At 40.5% G+C, this 22,353-nt stretch overlaps 2 protein-coding genes across 8 annotated transcripts in view; one reads left to right on the top strand and one right to left on the bottom strand.

The window, feature by feature from the left end:
* Nucleotides 1-7,906: 7,906 nt before the first annotated feature.
* prss35 (serine protease 35) lies at nucleotides 7,907-14,567 on the top strand. The gene is made up of 2 exons (XM_056381815.1): nucleotides 7,907-8,347; nucleotides 11,956-14,567. The coding sequence occupies exon 2, from the start codon at nucleotides 11,975-11,977 to the stop codon at nucleotides 13,247-13,249; it is 1,275 nt and encodes a 424-aa protein (XP_056237790.1). The 5' UTR covers nucleotides 7,907-8,347; nucleotides 11,956-11,974; the 3' UTR covers nucleotides 13,250-14,567.
* A 5,188-nt stretch (nucleotides 14,568-19,755) lies between these two features.
* Nucleotides 19,756-22,353, bottom strand: part of snap91a (synaptosome associated protein 91a) — a 51,373-nt gene continuing 48,775 nt past the window's right edge. For all 7 annotated transcript variants that reach the window (XM_056381013.1, XM_056381012.1, XM_056381015.1 and 4 more), the window contains one exon: nucleotides 19,756-21,855. The gene's annotated coding sequence lies outside the window, so the exon portion shown is untranslated. The remainder of the gene's footprint in view (nucleotides 21,856-22,353) is intronic.

Here is a 22,353-nt window from a genome sequence, read left to right as displayed (position 1 = left end):
TTTCTGCAATCCTTCCTGGCTGTAGAAGCATTAGGATTATTCCTTTTGAACTGACAGTAAACATATCAAATGTGCACACCCTGATTAAGAGAAAGGAAAACTGAGGTATTATGTTACATGGTTAACTGTAAATATGTAAATTGAACAACATCCCTGGAAGCTTCACAATACACAATAACTCCTCATGATCACACATGTTGACCAAGATGATTAATAAGACAACTAAATTAGCTTTTTCATAACACTGTGGCACAATACGTCTGTCTCCTCTAGCACAGAGTACGTGTGTGTGTGTGTGTGTGTGTGTGTGTGTGTGTGTGTGTGTGTGTTTCTACTTGCAAGCATGACTGAGTGGGTGTGTTTTGGCTCTTTTAATAATGACTGTACCCACAAAACAAGGTGTGCCACTGAACTCAGCTTGACTGCAGAATGAAAAAAAAGCTGACAGGTCAAGGTTTGCCAAACAGAACTGAACGAGGCATTGAACATCAGACAGCGACGATTCGGCCGGAGAGACAGAGGAGCTTCTCCAGTCAAACTACTAAATGGCATTTGGCAGAATGAGCAAAGAGACGTCATCACTGCACTTCAACAAAACCTCCTTTCTTCTCCAGGGAAAGAGGACAGAGATTAGTGTGTTAACCTAGTCGCACAGTGTGTTTATGTAACCTTTTTGACCCCACACAATATGTGAGTCTCTCTACATCTTTCAACATGCAAGCACACAGACTCGTTTCTACTTTCCCTGCTTCGTGCTTATTGTATGAAATCTTTGCAGGCTTGTGAGGATTTGTTTGCATTTCTATGTTGCTGTGTGTGTGTTCCTCAACAAAAAAAGCACATTTGAAATGAATGTTTTTCTGTCTAAAATGTGCAGAGTTTAATGTAAAAAAACTGAATTTATATGTCCCTATGTCCCATATGTTCCTACTGCACATGTGAATATATCATGTTATATGGTTTTCAATTAATACACAGCTTTTCTTATTTGATGAGATCCATTCTTCTAACTAATATCTGCAACATCTGAGCTCACCAAATACCTTTTCTCTGTGTTTCCTCCCTGCTCTCACATGTCTCAAGTCTTGGCAGCACACTGTGAAATGAAAACACCTCCTCTGTCCAAATCCACACTATAAACAAGAGGACTGTCAGGGATAAATGTCACATTTCCTCGTGTTTGTCTCAGTGTGTCTAAACAGTTTCATCTCAGTGCGAACACACTGCAGATCTGTTACCCTCAGCTCAATAACACGGATGAATTGTTGGTTCCACTTTCCTCTGTGTTGCCAAACGAGCCTCACTAATAGTACATCTACTGTGTAATCTGCAAAATATATGTTTGGTGTTAAAGTTATTGAAAAGCGGAGAGAGTGATTTCGTGTAAGCCAACTTCTTGTGCAAACTTTTGTTTAAAACATACACCCTGCCTGGTGTGTACACATCATTGTCATGATAAGAGATAGGGTTGGTTTTTGCGTTTGTTTTGTTTTCCTCTTTTCAAGCCCAGATTTCTCAGCTGTGCTAAATGTTTTGACACTAGCGGGATGGACTAGCAGGAAAGACATTTCTAACGAGCTGTAAAATGTGAGTCTTCAAGGCAACGGTAAAACACTGCCTATATGTGCAGTGGCAGCATAAGAAGATCTCTGTATGTGGCAGAGAGGTCAGGCAAAGAGCACTGAGGGCGTCCGCTATTTTTATTTTTACTTTTCAAAGGGAACTCAACTCCTAAATTCGATTTCCTTCATGCACTTTTGGACTGCTAAACCAACCATTACTGTACTGGAGCACAAATTACTAGATCATCAATCATGGGTGGAAACCTCAAGTGTCCAAATAGCCTACTATCCCCAGCCATGAAAAAAAAAAAAAAAAGCATCAGGCACTCTGCTTCTTACCTGTAGGGCAGTTTGTTTGTTTTTTCCAGTAAAGAGGAGATTAACAACATGCACAGTAGATGTTTCAGGTGCATGCAGGCGAGTGATGTGGAATGATATTTTTATGTTTTTTATTGCAGGAAGGGATTATGGGCAGTCAGTGTAAACATACGGCCACACACAGAGACAGTCATAGATGATGATAAAGGTATGCATGCAGATCTGTTTTACAGGACAGGCTCTGTTCAGCGTGCTAATCTGCATATCAAAGTGCTGCACATGACCTAACCGACCCTGTCTCCTAGAAATTATGTTCATATACAAATCAACTCTTTTCCAGATTATGTTGATTTTCAGAGGCAATGTATTTTCATGAATGAATGAAACGCTACATTGACAGTAGCAGTGCTGCCAAGTGTTAGTTCAGGTGGATGGTGGATATACAAAGCACACAACTGTCGCGCCAGAGACCAGAGTCCTGTCTAGTGGTTAGGTTTAGGCAACAAAAGCACTTGTGAACTTCTTCTGCATCAAACCAGATCTCGATCCTTCTTTAACCTTGACAAAGTGCTGTGAGATCCATGAACATAACAGTAAAAAAGTTTAAATATCCTGTGGTCACTGGATATTTTAATGCAAGATCAGATATTTATTTTGTATTTACTGCTACGTACAATATTTATGACTTGCCAGATATGTAAGTAAACAACATATCCTTATTACATTAAAAGATTTGCAGTCATGCATTCGCTGTTGCAAAAATGTACAAAGCTAATAGGGCTGACACAGAGAGGTTTTATTTTCGCGCTCGTTAGCCTGTCAGTTGTAATCCATCTTAAAGCAGAAATCTCAGAAATCTAGGACAAGGATTTCTAGGACATTTGGTGCAGATATACTTTACAACAAAGTAATGTTGGATTTGTTGCTGTACTGGATGTTTGATTTCCAGTATTTGACAATTATGGTTTAGGTGTAGTAATTTGTAGCCATGCTAGCAATAGTTTCCCGGATGTTTGAGCTCCTTACTCTATCTCTGAGAGCCCAGCCACCCTGCATGTTGGCCTGTATCAGCAATTTCAATGTTTTCGGCACATTTCAAAGCTCATGACCAGAGATGAGAGCTGGCATTTTGAGACCTTCCTCTTCAGACTCAACACCTTGTCCACTGTCAACAGCCCACCTGTCGATTCAGCACTTCATCTAACCCTCACTGGTTAACAAGCCCCCCCAGACATACAACTCCCATCCTGAAGGGAGCAGTCCAGCGTTATTTCAATTTCTTGTGCATCAACGAAAAAGTTTTTCTTTTTTTTATTCCTGAGAACTTGTCTATCCTGAAAGTAGAAGGTTTTAAACTGATGACAGTGCTGTGACCTGCCTTCACAGGTCCGTCTTTGCAGCAGGACTGTGGTTGCCTGTTCATTTGCACATGAGATTCAAAGTCAGCCTTTCATCACTTACAGTCTCCTCTGTGAAATCTGGCATGCTTAACCATATACCCAAATATTTACTATTAAAAAGGTTATAAACTCTATGTGGATCTAAGACCCAGACCTTTAACTAACTGTCCCATTACTGTTTTTATATATATTTACTATATATACTGTATTAATGTTTGTGTGTGTGTGTGTGTCAGAGAGAGAGAGAGAGAGAGAGAGGTAGTGAGGTAGAGAGTCCTATCATATCAATGGTGGTCTGTTTTGCTTGTAGCAGAGCTAAAAGACCATTCAGTTGCCAAAATAAAGCCCATGGAAGTGAACTGTGGGTCAGTGCATCGCTCTGAGCTGGTTTATTAGTGTGGTCTGTGCAGAGGACTCGGCAGCCTTTAATGTATACTGCTATATACAGAGAAAAGGGCAGAAAGGTCCTCTGATATAGAGTTTCAATGGGAAAAAATCTTTGTGCTCTCTTAAACGTGTCATAACTCAACTCAGGCAGCTTATGGTTACTCAGTGGCTTCCAGACTATAAATCACTTAGCGTTCGAACACATCAATAATTATGCCTGTTCAAGAATGAAAGTTAACCGGAAAGCCTGTCCCCAAAAAACTTGATTTACTTCTTTAAAAGTCACATTTATTTGCTGGTTCACTGCTGTGAAGGCAGGGAAAGTGTCATCCAGTACACCCTCATACAACTAATGAAATTCCTGAAACTTAGCTTCCCCACCAATAAGCATCCATCTACCACAGCAGAGCGCAAAGGGAGCACTTCCTGTGAGGGTGTGACACCTGGCACAAAAGCCCCTCTATCCACGCCACACAGCCCCTGACCATAAATATCATTCACTGCTTTTCTATTTAGAAGCCACACAGCTGGGAACATGGACAGCTCTCTCTCTCTTCCTCTCTGTTGTCTCACTCCTCTTCTATGACCTTTGACCTTGAACATAACTGAAAACAGGACCATTGGTTGTGTTTCTTTGTCTGCATGTGTTATGGTTGTGATAATAGATGCCACAGTTTGTTATTGTATTGGGATGTTGAGTGGCCTCTGAGAGGAGGGGAGCAAAAAGTTGCCAAGAACAGAATAACAATACACCACATTTTTTGGATAGCCTGCCTCTTGTCAGCTGACTCAATGGGTCATAAGAACATGAACAATAAAATTATCCCTCTGTCTACAGTAGATCATTTGCTTTCATATGTCAGCATACAATATTGATTCTATCTATGATCTTTTTAATCGTCATTTAACCAAACTAACACTTATTTTTACGGGATGTTAATGTTCTGTAGTGCACATGAGCCTCTGAGATGTCCTACAGATCAGACAGTTCTGATTTTGTGCAGGAAATCCTAATAAGAAAAAAAAGAAATTGGTCAAACTGGATTAAACTTTTTATTTATATTAGCTATTTGTAAGCTTTGCTATTGCTACATAACCACCATTAGCATTAACTACTGTTTACTTACCAGAGCTTCAGTCATTGTTGCAATTACAAGACACAAGGTTATAATATGTTCTCTGAGCAGTACTACTTCTTCAGAGCAGCATGGGCAGACAGTGACGAGGCGGTCTGACTGTGCCAGGGCTAGCTGGTTAGCATGCTAACTTCTGTAGAAGAAAAGAAGTGATAGAAATAGAAAACAAGAGGGTTGCTTTCCACCACTAGAGACAGCTCTTTGTGAGTGAAGGAAAACGTTTGATGCTGAACTCGCAACATTTCTTCTAGACTGGTAAGTAAACAGAAATTAATGCTAATGTTGGCTGTGTAGTGGTAGCAAAACTTACAAATAGCTCCTTTAATGTTACTGTGGTAATACTGTATTTCTTATTTAGTAAAACTATCTGGTATCAAACTGTTATCAGTTGCATCTAAGTCCTAGTTACAACCACAATGTTTTGACTCAAGAGTTTGAAGCTGTAGTTCCTCTAATGGCCACTAAATGTTAAAAATAAAAATAGATGAGGGTCACAAGTTATGTTCTGGGATGTGATAGCTTAATTTGCCTCTCCTGACATGTTTATAAGACATAAAAATACTGTGCTTTGAATAATAATTTATGTCTGCTATGTTTTTTCAAATAAAATTATTGAAATTGCATCTGCTTTTTCTTCTTATGCAAGTACTTTTCATTTCAAAAGTGACACTGATGAATACAAGATAACTCCTACTTCACTGAAAAGCCCATTCCCAATGTACAAACACTGAAGGTCTCAAGTTTCCACATCCCACTCGTGTAAAGTTGCATGTTGACCTGCTTCCAGACTAGCTGTGACGAAGTACATGTAAAGTGAGATTTAAGGTGAGCAAAGAGAAACCTCCCCCTTCAGCAGATGAATGTGAAAACAAACTCTGCTCATAAAGTGAAGCTCAAACATAACAGTGAGGTAGCAATAAGAAAAACACATTTTTGACTGGAGGGGGACTTTAAAGGAGTCTGCAATGTGCTCATCCCGCCTCTGCTCCACCCACACTTATTGCCTAAATAATTTATATATCGTGGCTTTAGTAATTTGAGAAAGATGGTGGTGAGTGGTAACCCAAGGTAAGCTTCAAAAACTGCCTTCAAAAAGTCGTGGGTGATGTCACATACACAATGTTTTTCCACAGACTGTGTGGCCTTCTGTATAATTTAATATGCTGCATGACCATGCAAAAGTCTTAGCATTGTGCACTACAGCCAATGATCTGCCAGGGACTCCTGTATGTTTGTTTACAGTCCCTGTAGTATGTTTTCACTGACCAAAAATGGAGGTATGTTTCATTAACAAGCTGAGCCCGAGTGAAGAATCAGGACCACACCCAGAGAGAGCAGGAGGGAGAGAAAATGTAGCTCTCATGCTAACCCATCCTGCTCAGAAAATATCAGGCTTTATAGTTGGATGTACGTGTGTGAGCACCACCCACATGGATGAGCATCCAGCAGGATCTTTAAGATACTGGTCAGGTGTACAGGCCACCCAAGTCTTCTCACCCTCTCTCTCACAAAAACACACAAAGATACACACACGGTCTCGGGAACAGGTGTAATTTTATCACCAGTTTGCTGCCATCAGTAGACGTGGTGTGAAGTCTGCTGCACATCACAGCGAATGACAGAAGTGATTACACAAAACTCGGTTTCTATTCCAAATGACGTCCTGCACTCCTCATTCCCTCCTGAGCCAGATGTGTATCATCAAACTCCCTCTTCCCCCCTCTCTCCTTCACTCTCTCTCTCTCTCTCTCCCTCATTGCACACATATTTTCCGTGTCTTTTCTTGGCACATTGAGACTTCAACCAGTCACCATGGCATTCATCCTCTGTTAGCCAGAGGCCCTGGTTTCTTCCGTTTGGACCTGACCTCGCATAATGAGAAGACTAAACACAAAACTGATTTCCGCTGGTCTCATAGTCTCTGCTGGCTTGTAACTCTGTGGAGGCAGCAGGGCAGTCAAGTACTCACAGACGCTGTCCTCCAACCGGAGGACTGAGGTTGTCCGTAAGCATCCATCCATCCATACTGTAAAGCTAAAAGTGAAGACAAAGTTCAATAAACATGCATACATTTTTCAGTTCTGATGAACATCCAAACACCTTACAACATGACACATATGACATCTTTTGACTGAATATCACATATTTTACCAATAAACATTGATGTTGTGGTCAGTCAGTATGCGGTTCCTGAGTTTTTGCCTTGTGAAAATGAAGCAGTGATGAAATCCTTCATCACAGGTTGTGTTTATGTGTGAGCTGCAAGCAGCTCCTCCAAAGCAGTGTTCGAAACTCCATTAACTCAAGTAATGTACTTAAGCACAGTCTTCAGGGAACTGACCTTCACTTAAGTGTTTCTATTTCTATTCCAATACAGTTCACAGGGAAACATTGTACTTATATGCATTTAACAATTTAGTTATTATTTTGCAGTCATATTTTACATATGACCACTTTTCAAAACAGGATGCATTATTACAGATTAAACTACCCAACACTTTATGAAATACATTAACTCCACCTCAACCAACTAGAACATTAAATGCTGCTTACATAGATGCATCAGTAATAATACCTCAGAAACATATTATACAAGACTCTCTGAGTACTTTTACTTTTAAGTCTGTAGTTTATATTTACTAGTAATATAATGACTTTTACTTAAGTAAAATTTGGAATGCAACCAAAGTATTTTTATAGATCGACAGTGGTACTTTTTTCTTTAGTATGAGACACGTTAAAAATGAATAGTTGTGTTTCTTCTTTGCTATTATTGTTTCATAATGCACATTTACAGTATCAGACTGCTCTCCACCCTCTGAAGGGGGTTGTTGTGGGGGGAGAGATTTTGTGAATATTAAGCATCAAAATCCACATGCAAACCATAAACTGAATTCTGGTAACTTTACTTGAAAGTACTTTACACTTCAGTGGACAGCCTGTGGAGAATAAAGGTGCCGCAGATTTGGAGGCTCTAATGGCTCAGACAGGAAACGCCTCAGAAACTATTGTTGGGACCAGTGGAACTAATTCCTTCACAGTCCGTTCAGAGGCTCATTGAGTGAGGAGCGCTTCATCTCTCTCTCTCTCTCTCTCTCTCTCTCTCTCTCTCTCTCTCTCTGCCTGCGGCCGCAGCCACACCGCACACCTACCGACTGGGCTGCTGCTGAACAGACCACTGACTTCACCCAATTCAGCCTTTACTTAGAGCGCTCGGTCTGGTCCCACCCATATGTGAACAGCTTTTGTCACAAGTGAAAAAAAAAGAAGTCTTTTTCAGTTTTTTCTTTTCCTCCCCCATCCCTCCCCTCCTCCCTCCCTCCTCCTCAGCATCAAGTGCAGCCTGAGCAGAGCGTCCCGGCTGCGACTTTCTCTCAGCCTCTTTGAAGTAATGAGGAGAAGGGATCCGTCGCCCCGCTGATACCAGGACGGCTGGGATGCACTAACACCCGTTTGTTTTCTGCTGGGATCATATTTGTATATATCTAAGGGAAACAAACAATACATTGCGGATTTGGCAAATCCATCAATCGGATGCAAGCAGGTAGGACGCCTTTGTCATTTTGCACATTTATTGCTCTCTCTTGATGCAGCCACGGGCAAATCTATTCTTTCTTTCTTTGTATTTATTTGTTTATTCAATATTTTTATGTTTTCTTTTAGTTTTGATTGTCGCTTCCTTTTTCTTTGTGGATGAAATTGTTGATTTTTTTCCCCGGGAGATCTAACTTGACTCCATAGTCTTGGCAGTGCACAATATTTCTTATTTATGCACATTATTTCGTATTATGTATTTTGAGTATTATTATTATTATTGGATGATGTTATTCAATAAAGATATAATGTATTTGCATAAGTCGCTCTACAGTGAAAAGATACATTCATCCTCTTCCTTCCACATACAGCTGGTCATGCAGATGTGGAATTACAGATGTTTGTTTTCACATTTCACTGGCTAGCTAAAGAAATGGGATATTTATTTGCATGATGGTGATATTTATTATTTCTATTATTTTCATCTATTATGTGAAAATAGATGGCTTAAACTTTCACTAAGACGTTTCTAATGTTATCTTCTTTTTGGACAAATTTTCATAACGTAAGCAATTAATAGTGTTTCAATGATGAGTCATGGGCTGTTTGGACACTTTGGAAACTGTGCCTGGGAGGTGAAGTTTATTTTAAAAGTTGTGAAAATCGGTGAAAATGAATGAAAACACCCCTTTTAACAATAATCTTGGTGTTGAACTAGACAATAGACACTGACCCATGCTTACTGGAGAGGGGGTGGACAACTGTGCCATAGCGCCATCCTTTGGTCACGTTGTCTCCTGGGTGCCTCTTGCAGCTTCTTGTGACTCCTTCCACTGAGGGATGGAGAGGGCACAGCTTCTTGTTCAGCTGACTGCAGTGGAAAATAGTTTAGTCGAAATGAACGCCTTCTATGACCAAGAGCCATCATGGCAGCATATCAGTTTCCACTCTATGCTGAATAATTGCAGGCTTTCTTCTGGATTTGTGTTATGTCTGAGTCTGGTGGTGGGAGTGTGAAGCTGAACAGAGACTCTGGGTCATTTTTGTATTCTCATTTATTGAGACTGTTTTACAGCTCTTGTGGGCTTGTACTTTATTACCGTCTGTTTCGGACTGGTTAGCTGTTGGTCACTGAGTATGTTTTATTGGACACTGCGTGGTAAACTTCATCCAAAAACTTTGCTGTCAGACTCAGATGGATGACTGGGCACTAACTGATGAACAAACCTGGAATGAAAAGGGAATGCTCTTAAGTCTCAACTAAAAAGAGGAATTTGGGTAGAATCACCATATTGAGATGATAAAGCACTAATATGGTCCTTAGTTGATACCGTACATGCAATGAGGCAATGCTCCCTCTCAGCTGAGTCTCCTGTGAGCTTTGCCAAACCAGGCAATGTCTCATTTTCATGCCGCACTAACATCTCATTGAAAGGGAATGTGCCTCTATGGACCCTCTGGCCAATTGAGGCTGTCCCCCCAAGGATCCGTCCTCCAGCTGAAGGACCTTAGACGTCAGCCTGTCTGCCACACTCCATTTACACCACCCAAACAGCCAGAATGAATGGCTATTTCACTCTGGACTTCTGTTAGAAATTAACTGTTGGATTTTCACTCTTGCTACATTGCTGCTCAATGGACAGCATCCAAATGATTTTCTCTCCTTGTGTCTGAAATCGCTGCGTGACCACAGCCATGCTGACGTATTGAAGCTCTCCTACTCCTTAGTTAAGTGATGGTCTGCTGAATCTATTAAAACGCACCCAAACTGTAATTTACTTTATAGGGGTTATCAGGATTATTGGCAACATCACATACAGTAGAAGCATGAACCAGCAGGCTGTCTGCAGCCTGCATAGTCTTTAGGTTTGATGTCATTTGTATGCATGGACAAGGAGTGGAGTGAGGCTAAGGAAACCAGATATGGTCATTACTGAGAGAGAAGGTTAACCATTGTGGCAAACCTCCAAGCCACTGTCTCAGCCCATTCAGAGGATCAGGGTTCATCTCGTCCTTCTCACTTCCCGCAGCCTCCAGAAAGGCTCAGAGGACATAAATCTCCCCCCAACCACACAGCAAATGCATCAACGCTAGAGAAGTTTCATAATATTTTAAACAAAGTGCTATTTTCCTTAAGAATAATGACACCAATCTTTTTCTGCAAACTTGAGCATTTTAAGGAATCTTACTCTAAAAAAAAATGGGGCTGTCCTATGTGAGTTGTGCTGTCACAGACTGCTGAGCTACCTAAGTGATAAGGGCTCAAAGCCCAGTGGATGTCGAATACTCTGGGCTACACTGCCTCCATGTGGCCATAAATGGAACTGTGATTGTTTTTTCTTAATCAGAAGACATCACTAGTGAATATAAGACCTCCCCAATTCAGGGAAATCAGAGTTTTCCTTCATGTTTGACATCCTCAAAGCTGATTAAAAGTTGTTTGCTGAGCATTCTGGTTCCAAGCAAGATCATACAGTATGTCTGTCAGGCAGCACTGGATCAGATATTAGTGACAAACCATATACAGTTGCTTTTTCCACTGAAGCCCAGTGTCAAGCATGATGTGATAGCTTTGTGGATGATGGGAGGTTCCTGAGCTATTAACCTCGTACTTGTATAAGTTTTGTTGCTGACTGCACTGAAGCAAACAGTTTACACAAGCAACCACCTGTCCTTACTGGGAAACTACAATGCAACAACCATAACCGTAATATTCAGTTCCAGCTGTTGCTTATCTGAAATAAACAATATTAAGAGTCTATTGTCATGGTAGTAGCTCTGAGAATCTGTATTTAGGCACAATGGTGCTTTGAGCTCCTCACAGTGAAAATGCCAATACACTACTGTTCGTACTTACTGTATTGGCATTATGCTGGTATAATGTTTACCATGTTCAGCATCTAATTTAGCATATTAAAATGTTAACATTTGCTAATTTAAACTAAACACAAAGTAGGAATGCTTTTAGTTTTTGCAGAGTGGTAGTCAAATTCAAATTTTGACCCGATGACGGCACAAGAGCTTAAGTCATGGCATAACAACTCATCCAGAGGGAGACTTCAATATCTCAATGTACCAAATTTCAAATAGTTGTCAAGCATTTCACTCAAACCCACAAATGTGAACCTCAAGGTGGCGCTGGCAGCGAAGTCAGATGTTCACAGAAGTCTTTAGGATTCCATGCCAGATAACCATGAATGTCTCCACACAATTTTGTGCCAATCCATAAAGAAGATGTTGAGATCTTTCATTGAATAACTTGACTGCCAGTAACACAACATGGAAAGTCTAGGGAGCACCAAAGTTGTTAACATTCATCCTCCGGATACCATGAATATCTGTGCCAAATTTTATGGCAATCCATACTGTGTCTGTAAAGACATTTCACTAAAAACCACAAATGTCAACCTAATAGTGGCAATAGATTAACGGTTAAGGCATCACCAAAGAGGTGGACCAATTGACTGACCCTGCTATCCCTAGAGCCACGCATAGTGAAAAAGTTGTTTCCTCTTAGTGTGGGTAAAAAGAGCAAACTGAACTTTGTGCTGAACTGAACCTGTTTCATGACTTCTTGAAAAGTTTTTTGAGTCTCCCTGTCTGTTATTTATGTTTCAGAGCCAGGCCCAGCTTAACAATGGGCCCCATACCGCTGTGTGTCCTGCTCCCGGTGTTGGTACTGGCTGTGGTGGTGGCTGTAACTGCTGAGGAGAACGCAATTGATGATGAGTATACCTGGCCACAGTGGAAGGTACCTCTGGTAAGGAAAAGACGTACTGTGCATCTCAGCAGCCCCAACTTCTCAGCCCATCCACAACCAGAGCTGAGTGGGACCTGTGGGATCGAGTGTCAGCGTCGCCTCCCTACACCTTCTCTGGATGACCTGGAGCAGTTCCTTTCCTACGAGACGGTCTATGAGAATGGTACACGCACGTATACCTCAGTTTCTGTGCAAGGTCTTAATGAGGTGACAGTCTGGACCAGTAATGCCTCATCTAGCTCCCGCCACAAACGGGAAGTGTACGGCACAGACACCCGCTTCACCATCGCTGATAAGCAGTTCTCTACCAAATATCCCTTCTCAACCACTGTAAAGATCTCCACAGGATGTTCTGGGGTTCTGGTGTCACCTAAACATGTGTTGACGGCTGCCCACTGCATCCATGATGGCAAGGATTATCTAGACGGAGCACAGAAGCTACGTGTTGGCATCCTGAAGGAGAAGTCCAGACGAGGGAAAGGAGGCAAAGGGAGAGGAGGGCGAGGAAAGGGCAAAAGGAGAAAGGGAGACAAAGGTAAAGAGGAAGTCGAGGAAAAGGAAGAGAATGATGGGAAAGGGGACCGTAAAGGTAAAGGGAAAGGTAGGAAGAGCCGGAATCGGCGAAGTGCGGAATCAGAGAAACCTTCATTCAGGTGGACCAGGGTCAAAAAGACCCAGATTCCTAAGGGTTGGTTCAAAGGTGTGTCTGACGGACTGGCTGCAGATTATGACTATGCTGTTCTGGAGTTGAAGAAAGCCCCAAAAGTCAAGCACATGGATCTGGGTGTTATCCCCTCCGTGAAGAAACTCCCCGCTGGGAGGATCCACTTCTCTGGCTTTGATGATGACCGGCCTGGAAACCTGGTATACCGGTTCTGCTCTGTGTCTGAGGAATCCAATGATTTACTTTATCAGTTCTGCGATGCCAAACCCGGCTCCAGTGGCTCTGGGGTCTACATCCGCCTCAAAGAGCCTGGCAAGAAGAAGTGGAAGAGGAAGATCATTGGGGTTTTCTCTGGTCACCAGTGGGTGGATGTAAATGGGGATGGGATGCAACAGGATTACAATGTGGCAGTGAGGATAACACCCCTCAAATACGCTCAGATCTGCTACTGGGTCCACGGGGACTCAAGTGAGTGCAAGGTAGCCTAAGAAAACACAGGATCCACGTTTAACCACCACCCCCCTCCTATCCCTCAGAAAACCTCTATACAAGGGACACCTTACCTATTCTCACCCCCTAACCTCCTATTACCAACCAGGGGCCCGTCGACTGCCTCTCCTCTTCCTGCCTTCCTGTTACCTCCTGTGTGTCCCAGCAACTCTTCCACTGATCTATACCCCCCCCCACACACACACACACACACACACACACACACACACACACACACACACAGCCATGCAGACTCAATGTTGACAACAGGAACTTGTCAATGCATCAAGAGAACTGTGGCTCTTCAGCTTTTCTAATTTATTAGTTAAAAAAACAACTGAGAAAAAAATATGTATTTTACGTATTTACAGATCAGTCAGATCTGCAGTTTTGCTTTCTATTTTGACTCTTTAAAAAAAAAAGAAAAAGAAAAAAAGATTTGACCTTTTTGGATACAATATTGGAAAGCATGTATATTCAAATGTTTGTGAGCAATGCCCCAATACATTCGTCATATATTCCAACTAGGCTTTATATGGAGAGACTTGCATTGTCAAGTGTTTTCCACCACTGTAAAGAAGATCACGTGTATTGGCTTTGACAAAAGACCCAGGAAAAAAAAAAATTGTTTTACAAATGAACTATATAGAGATATTGAGATTACTGTTTTTTAAAACACTTTAATGTAATGAGCTGGTGTTTTGCATTGTGTATATCTAGAAGTTTGAGTTTGTTTTTTACAACTATCTTTTTAAATAAGACTATTTTTCTGTCAAAATAGAGAAAGGATCCTTATGGATCCTGGATAGAAGATTTTTCTGATTTGTGCGTCTCACCATCTTTTCTCTGTTCTTGCAACACAGTGAAATGTGGCTTCATTGTTGTGCACATAATTATATCGGTGCTTATCCAGAAGACGTGGTGCTAATTTATGGAATTGTAAACAATTTTTTTTGATTGGGGTTGGGCGGGGGTAGGGGTGGGGGGGTGGCTTCTCAGAATATATTTTGATAGCCTAGTACTGTAACTATGTATTTAATGTGAGGCGACATATTTGGTTTGTGTTAAGATGGGACTGAACCATTTAATAATTTACTTGAGCTGTTTAGATTTCTGTAATTCTAAGGGTTAAATATGATTACAAAAGTAATATTGTTAACAAATTTAAATCGGGAATGTGATATTTTTGACTTTTCATGTAGCTTATGTTCCAAAAATTCATACGACTATCCTTTTGAATACCAAATACCTGAAATTGATCTGAAATTAATGATGCAGATTGAAGACTACCAACCATTAAACCAAGATTACTTCTTGTGTGTGTGTATGTGATTTTCCTGATTACAAAAACTGATTACTACCATAAACTGGTTTGTGGGTAACAATTGTTATGAGACCATTGCCAATAGTGGGGACTGTACTATGTACTACTACTTAAACTGTTTAACTTACTAACTCAGTGATAGCTAATGTGTCACCTGAAATTACACCTCTAAGTATAGGGCACTGATTTAAAAGTGGCAACATTTCGCCACATTTAGCTCCAAACAGCATTAAAAAGTGGCGTGAATTTTTTAGTCACTTTTTTTTACCAGGTTTAGTGCATTTGTGAATTTTGTCATACTTTTTCTTGTAAAAACATATTTAATATAATGTTAAGGATGAATGAATATGAATGAATATTACATCTAAATGTTAAATGTAATTAAAATTTGTGAAATAGAAAATGTTAAATCTTAATGTGACCTGATGTTAAATAACATTACTATGTAATGATGTTATTCAAAGTCATCCTAATTTCTTTTGAAATGCAATTATTCATTTTGCGAGTAAGTAGAAATGAAAATGACAGAATTGTTTTTTATTATTTGTTAGAATGTATAGGACAGATTCAAAGACAGGCTGCACAGAGAACTTTGTGATCACATCCAAACCTTCTCTGGATTTCTCCGGATTTGTTGAAGATTCAAGAAACAGAGAAGCAGTTAATAGTAAGTGTCCTTTTATGGTCCTCATTTTTTGCTGAATGCTTTTGAAACCAGACAAAGAACCAGGTTTGAGAATAGTAAAGTGGTGTTGCCTACACTTCTCATGAATAGACATCAAGGCAAACCTTGGTACATTATTTCAGAATAGCAAATCTCTCATTTAGTAAGTCTTGGACTAAACTGACAAAGCATTGGGGGTAACCTGTCAAGACTTTTTACAAGCACAGACATTGGCTCAGCATTCAGCCACAGACATATGCAATACTAGGAAATGATAACCTGGACAGTTGTTGGGGAAATTCTTCAGTCGACCACAAATACAGGTGAATGATATGTGCATGGAAGCTTGAGGTCACACATTCAAAGGTGGCATGTTAGATAGAGTCTTCGGGAAATCGACCCTATTGGACGGTCCTTCAGAAGACGCCATGTAATACGTCAATGAACTTACAGTATTCCCACCCCAGCCAATTATGGTGAGTAAATTCCATAGACTGTAAAAAAGATGGACGTAGCATCCGTGACATCACCCATATATTTCTGAAGCGCGGTTTTGAAGCGCAGGGTGGGCTGCCATCTTGCCAGTGACTGACTCCGCCAAACTCCCAGCTAAACCAAATATGGGCAAAGTGGAGGGGCGCACGTGGAGCCGAGACTTCGGTGCTTGCCAGCTTGTAGCAGGCATACGCTCACCTACCTGTCACTCAAAGCGGCGCATTCTCAATTATGCAGAACTTTAAGACTTACTAAAATTTAAACAGGTGGGTTATATAAAAATTCACCACCCATACAGTTGTCATGAAGAGTGTCATTAGCTAGAGACCACAACTGTTTTTTCTACCATCCTTGTAAACATGTTCATTTCTGCCATTCGAGGAACTTCAGTTTTTGGTAGTCTTGTGTTGGCTTCAGTTTTCAGCCTCAGATGTTGCCATTTGGTAAAATCCCAACAGAACCAATCAAGTGAAAACTTTTAATGTACCAGAATCTAGTAATACTCAAATAATCAAAAAAACATATTAGTATTTATTGTAAGACAGTTTGTCAACATTATTTTTTTACACAAAATATGCTACACAGTATATATGTCATTTCAAATGTGTGTGAATTAGTTTCAGTGTAAAACAAACATTTAACGCACTTTCACTGTCTGTAGTGCATTTATTTCACCTTAACACTTAAGCTTTGTCTTGGCACTAAATGTATCTTTGTTTCAGTAACTTCCTGCAACTGAAATATGCTACAGAAAGTGATTGAAACAAAAGCTTAGTACCTTGACCAGACTAAAGTTATTCAGCTACAGTACAATCAGTCTGAGACAGCAGCAGCCGAATCTGAAAACGAAAACTTTATTATCCACAATGTGGACATTTGCCTTTGGTTTCACCATAAGACATGTTGTAAATTAAATGAATTACCAGAATTGAGCACATAACAAACATGTAGGAAAATAAACATTTCTATAACATAACTTAACATTCTTTTTCAAATTACATTATTACTTTTATTCTTATTCTTCTTGACTTTATTGCAGAGTGTCAAAGTTTATTATGCTGAAGAATGTACTGTTGAGGATCAAAGATTTAGGTGCCATTTGTGTCCAGTATCAACTCACCTACACCTGTGAGAGTTGCATGGTGTATGCATCATTGTGTCATGCATAGTATAAAAAAGCCTGACAAAATTAAGTGATATCCTTTGAATACCCCCAATGCTTTGTCAGTTTAGTCCAAGACTGAGACCTGTAACATGTACAGTGATTAATGAGCCACCCTTGTATGACGGACTCTACTGTTGTTGTAGGCATACTACATCCACTTTGAGCAAGCAGAAGTGACTAATATCAAAGATTGTCTAGGAACCTATATCACTCTGATCTTTGCTACATGATCTGTAGCTACATTATACTGTACACGTACAGTTATTTCATAGGTAATAATGATATATTAATCAAAACATTTCTAAGAAGTTTACAGTGGACTTTATAAGCATGAAAATGTGTACCAACTTATAATACTATTAACTGCCCGCTGATGTAATGTCCCAAGCCGAAATTGACAAGGTGAAACTTGTGGGTGCTCCGTGTGCACTCCAGAGGCCTGCAGAGGGAACATGACTAACTGCCGTCTTATCTGGTCACACTAACACAAAAGGCACTGCATTGTTTTTTACAAGATGAGCTCCTGATTGCCGGAGGGCCTCTCCTCCCTCATGAGGCTAGCAACTGTTGCCTGTGCAGTGCAAGCATTAGAGGTATACTGCTGTTTAGGGAGGATGTGAGCCTTCGTCGTCTTCTCCAGGTGGTCGATCATAGTCTGCAGGTCCACGCAAAAGAGACTTACATCAGCTGACGATGCTCAGCCCTTTTCAGGGTGGAGAGACCTAGCCAGAGGTGCCACTGCCCCACCTGCGCTTTGCTTCGAAGAGGGCGGGAAAATCATCAAGCGGGTAACGGTGTGCTGGCGGGCTGTCCATGAGGAGTGATCTAGGCTGCTACGGCACCGTGCTGGTGTGGAAGGATCTGATGTACCCGGCAAACTGCTGCTGCTACTCATACTCCTCCCGGAGGAGCAGAGCAGATGCTGGCTGGCTTAATGTCGCAAGTCTTATGCATGGAAGTAGCTGCTGAAATCAGCTACAGTACTAAATGGTGGCAAGTTCTCCAAAAAAATTTTTTTTTTAGAGTAACAGAGTGAGGATGGAGACGAGCATCGTATACGCTGGGTTTTTATAGAGGACTGTGGTGAGCAGTCACTACCCCGATTGAACGGTGAGTGAAAAAATCCATCTCAGGCAGAGCCTTGACGGAGTAAACCTACAGCGAAGCCCGTTAGAGGGAGGAGCATGTAGGAGATAGAACCAATTATGTGAGTTATATATGTGTTATATGAGTTTAACTACAGTCACCACAACAGACTATACTGTAAATGGCAGAATTTTACACGCCCAGAGACAGGAGCAGACTGGGGCAAAAAAGTGGCCCTGGAATTTGTTCCTTTGTCTCTGACAAAGCATTTGATGGGAGGTATGTGTATTGAAAGACCTTTATTCCTGCATACTTGAGAATTTTATGCAAGTATTTAATGGCTCATGAAATGAGGTAAGAAAATACATTTTCAAAACTCAATAGAAACACCTATCTAGCTCTCCTCAAGTGAAGTTATCACCTCACCTGAACCCTTGATTACAAATAAGCAAATACAAACAAATTACAAACAACAACAAATAAATTATAGTGTACATACAAGCCAAGTGGCTGCTCGGACACTACTTTTACTGTGTAATAGTTTTACTATAGAGAGAAAACCTTTGAGACATTTCTAGTTAGAGAAAGGGTGAAAATAAATCCACCTGTGGTACTAGTGGTAACAATCGCTATAGTAACAGGCTAATTTCAACTAGACAGTAGCTACAGCAGGTTGAGAATTACAGGGCCGAGATTGATCATTTTAGTAGTTTTTGTTTCATTAAACCTGGAAAAAAGATCTGACTTGTGGTTAGTCTGTAGGTTAATCAAACCAAAAACTGTAAGCCATCATGTTAATGTATCACTGATACCTGTGTAACGGTTAATTATCTCCTAAAGAGCAAGCTATCCAATTAAGCCTTGTCATCATCGACCTTACCATGTCACAGGCGCTTTCCCTGAGCTCCCAGGGGTGTGCTGGATCTGACTCTGCTGCTTTGCTATTGCCCTCATCTCTGCTGTCTGTCTGTTTACCCATGTCGCCTCACGTACTGGGGTCGGCCTCGCCGGTCACTGCCTGTCTTCTCTGATGGAAGAACTAGCCGCAGCACCACCAGACAATAAGTCAGTCATTTTGAGGCACTTTGCTGCACCTACCTGGAACAACTTCTTTTTCTTCTCTCTCAACTTTTCAGGACCACCCTTGTTTGTAAATATATGTTTTTTACACGTTTCATCCGTTGCGTGCACGTTCAGATGTGGCGCATTTAGTTGATTTACAGCAGCTTTCAGGAAGGGGGTGGGACAAACCCACGTGGACCAAACGTAACTGGCTATGAGGCAGGGATGTGTGGAACTATTTGGTAGACCAAAGCCAATTATATTAAAACGGCCCCTCCCACCCCTGTCTGAGAAGAACTGAAAGAAACACTGTGAGCCAGTCAACCAAGGCAAAATACTGCTGGTTTTTCAACTGCATTTTTTAAATTCTTATCGGCCCAATTGTCCGGCAGCCAAAAAGACTAGGCTTTGATAGCTGGAACCACAGGATGAGGTACTAATGCAGGACCTGCAGTGATCTGTACTTTAGGCTACTTTGTAGTGCGGATTCCTTAACAGATTTGCAATTAATCAAATTACCAAAAAACAATCAACACATAATGATGATTTTGGGGTTCCTGATGGCCTGTGCCAAATTTTAAGTCCACCATTACAGCTCATGGACACATGCTCAGGTGGTACTTTTGATGAGGTGGAACTGAAGTTAATGAAATTCTCTTTAAATCAGACATATCAACCATATACTGTAGAAGAAAAGAAAATAATTCAGTTCAATCCGCCATTGAATTTATTGCATCTCAAAGGGCTTACATGCACTGGGGAGGGCCATCGTAAATAAAATAAATTTACAACTAAACAAAAATACAATTTTAATAACTCAGTCATGAAAAATGTCAATAATCTCCCATTATTTTATCAGAATCTCATCTGACTCTCACAACCAGTTGCTTACACAGTCCACTGAAATGATACACAGAGTAATCTTTAGAACTGTCTGTAATTTATAACACAGGACCTTGGACTGACGTTATTCAGCTGTCCACATGAATGTCAACACTAGAACATACCGTTTCCATTGTAGGCCAGCAGCAACACAAGTACTTTGTGTAAAGACACTAATGGGGAACAAGATCAGGGCTAGAAGATGCAACAATGACCTCTACAGACCGTCTTCACAGACCACTCCCATGTGGCCACATACAGTTTACAGAAGTTACACTGACAATGGGCCGAAGTTCAGATCAAATGAGCAACTTGAAAAAAACCTTATGTTCAGACAGCAATCGAAGCTCAATCTTTTTTTGTCTAATTTTTTTGTCAAGCTTAAAGGTACCCTGGTAAAGGTGAAGGTGAAGTTGTTGGAACACTAGTAGCACTGTGAAGCAATGTTTTGATGAGGGGGTCCCCGTTTTGGTTTGTAAACAGTGTGGTTTTCAAAAGAAAATGTTTTATGAGGAAGTAAATGCTCTCAACACATGTATTATACCTAAAGGACACACAGATTATTTTGGTAAGAAACTGTGAATGCAAACATAACTTTAAAAAACATCAACAGGGTACCTTTAATCTGTTCCTGAATCTGACTTTTGTGATGGCATCTTGTGGTCACACTGAAAAGTAAAAAGAGCCACATGAGTGTTTCCTGTTGGATTACCATGTTGTAAATCTGTTGGATTTAAAAATCCATTTCAAACCACATCTCAACATAATTTAAATCTGATCTAAAAACACTTTATTTGACCTGTCTGAACACAACGTTTGGTATGGCAATGGAATATATTATTAAAAACAAATTAACCATACTGAACTGGACTTCATAAGTTATAATGAAAATACAAGCAAAAGACATACCGATGTGAGAAGTGTCAAAATCCGAGGTGGACTCTTCTACAGTTACATTGAAGGACAGTTTGAATTCACCTTTATGATGAATAAGTAAAGCGTTTTCTCTGGAAGTAAGTTGTAAGATATGTTTTTAATAGCAATGCCAGCAAATATCAACAGCATTCTGGAGGATTATTGATTATAGAAACAGAACATATAAATAAGACAAAAAAACAAACATAGAAAAATAAGCAACAAGTACAAAAAGAAACAAACTAAAAGGATCACTTGCTGGTCTGGTATGATTCTGAAGCCCGTAGAAGTTGTTTCTTAATATACAGTATATTAATTATATAGCGGTATTCATATTTGTTTCCAAATACTTTCAAATGATGACGGGAAATAGAAGGATACTCACACAACTTCTTACAATTTCATGTCAGATTCACATTTATATTTCTCTTCAACAGACATACAGAATAGAGACGAAATCCTCGCCAGAGAAATCTATGTACATCAAAGAGGACCTTCCTGTAAACAACACACCACATGTTTCTCTGAAAATCTACTGGGGCTTGGTTTACCACTCATATCCAGTCAGAGTGGGACAAAGAAGCGCTCCGCCCCCTTCATAAGGAGGCGGGGACAAAAATACGGGGTGGGTGGGTGGAGCTCAAGACACCAAAGCACATCCATCATTCAACTCAACACTAGAAAGAGGTTTAAACACATACGCCTTCACTTTCTCTCACTTACTTTTGTGGACTTTTTTTCAGGGTTTTGTGTGGTTTTGTTTAGACAAAAGATTGGTACATCTACATAAGCACACACTTGTATTTTTTTTCTCTTATATTCATATATAATCCGCTATGGTTCACTTTCACAGTTTGTGCTACGACATCACACAGGAGAAGGGCGGGGTGTTCATGGACGGGGTGGAGAAAAGAGACTTATAAGGTTGAGTAGCTGAACATTGCTGGCATCCTGAGATGTTGACAGACACCAGGTAAAAGGTGAGAAGGCCCTGCTCCAGAGAAGGAAGCAGCTGGAAGACAGGAAATAGAGAGCATTTCGCCATAAGAGTCTTGTGGGTCTTGACACTACATGATGACAAGATGATTGCAGAGTGCAAATTTTGGTTCAACCATTTCATGCACACTCCAAATGGGCCTTTAAACAGCAATGATGAGTAGCTAATGAACAGCTTAATTCTCAATAATTCTGAGACTATTCATCTAAATGCTAAGAGTGCAAGAAAGTGCATTTTGTTCAAATGACTTAATTTTTGTTAATTGATTGAAAAGAAACCAGTCGGAACGTCCAAACCCAATGTAGATTTTATTTTAATAGAAGCATCCATAAGTAGGAGGCTCATACTTTTTCAGGGTTACTTGAAAGAAGAGCAGGTATCTGCAGGTACTATACTTGGTAGCAGAGTAACTATCAAGGAAGGTCGAAATCCTTCAACACAAAAGAAACTCTTTCAACAACTCCATTTTTTTTATTCTACATTGAAGTCATGTCTCAAACAAGTCTGCAAACC

The sequence above is a fragment of the Seriola aureovittata genome, chromosome 7 (assembly GCF_021018895.1).
Source record: "Seriola aureovittata isolate HTS-2021-v1 ecotype China chromosome 7, ASM2101889v1, whole genome shotgun sequence".
Taxonomy (NCBI): domain Eukaryota; kingdom Metazoa; phylum Chordata; class Actinopteri; order Carangiformes; family Carangidae; genus Seriola; species Seriola aureovittata.
The sequence above is the reverse complement of the archived record's forward strand: the minus strand, read 5'-3'. Positions and strand labels throughout refer to the sequence as shown.

Excerpts from the sequence above, each read along its gene's own strand:
- prss35 (XM_056381815.1), top strand. The coding sequence starts at position 11,975 with ATGGGCCCCATACCGCTGTGTGTCCTGCTCCCGGTGTTGGTACTGGCT.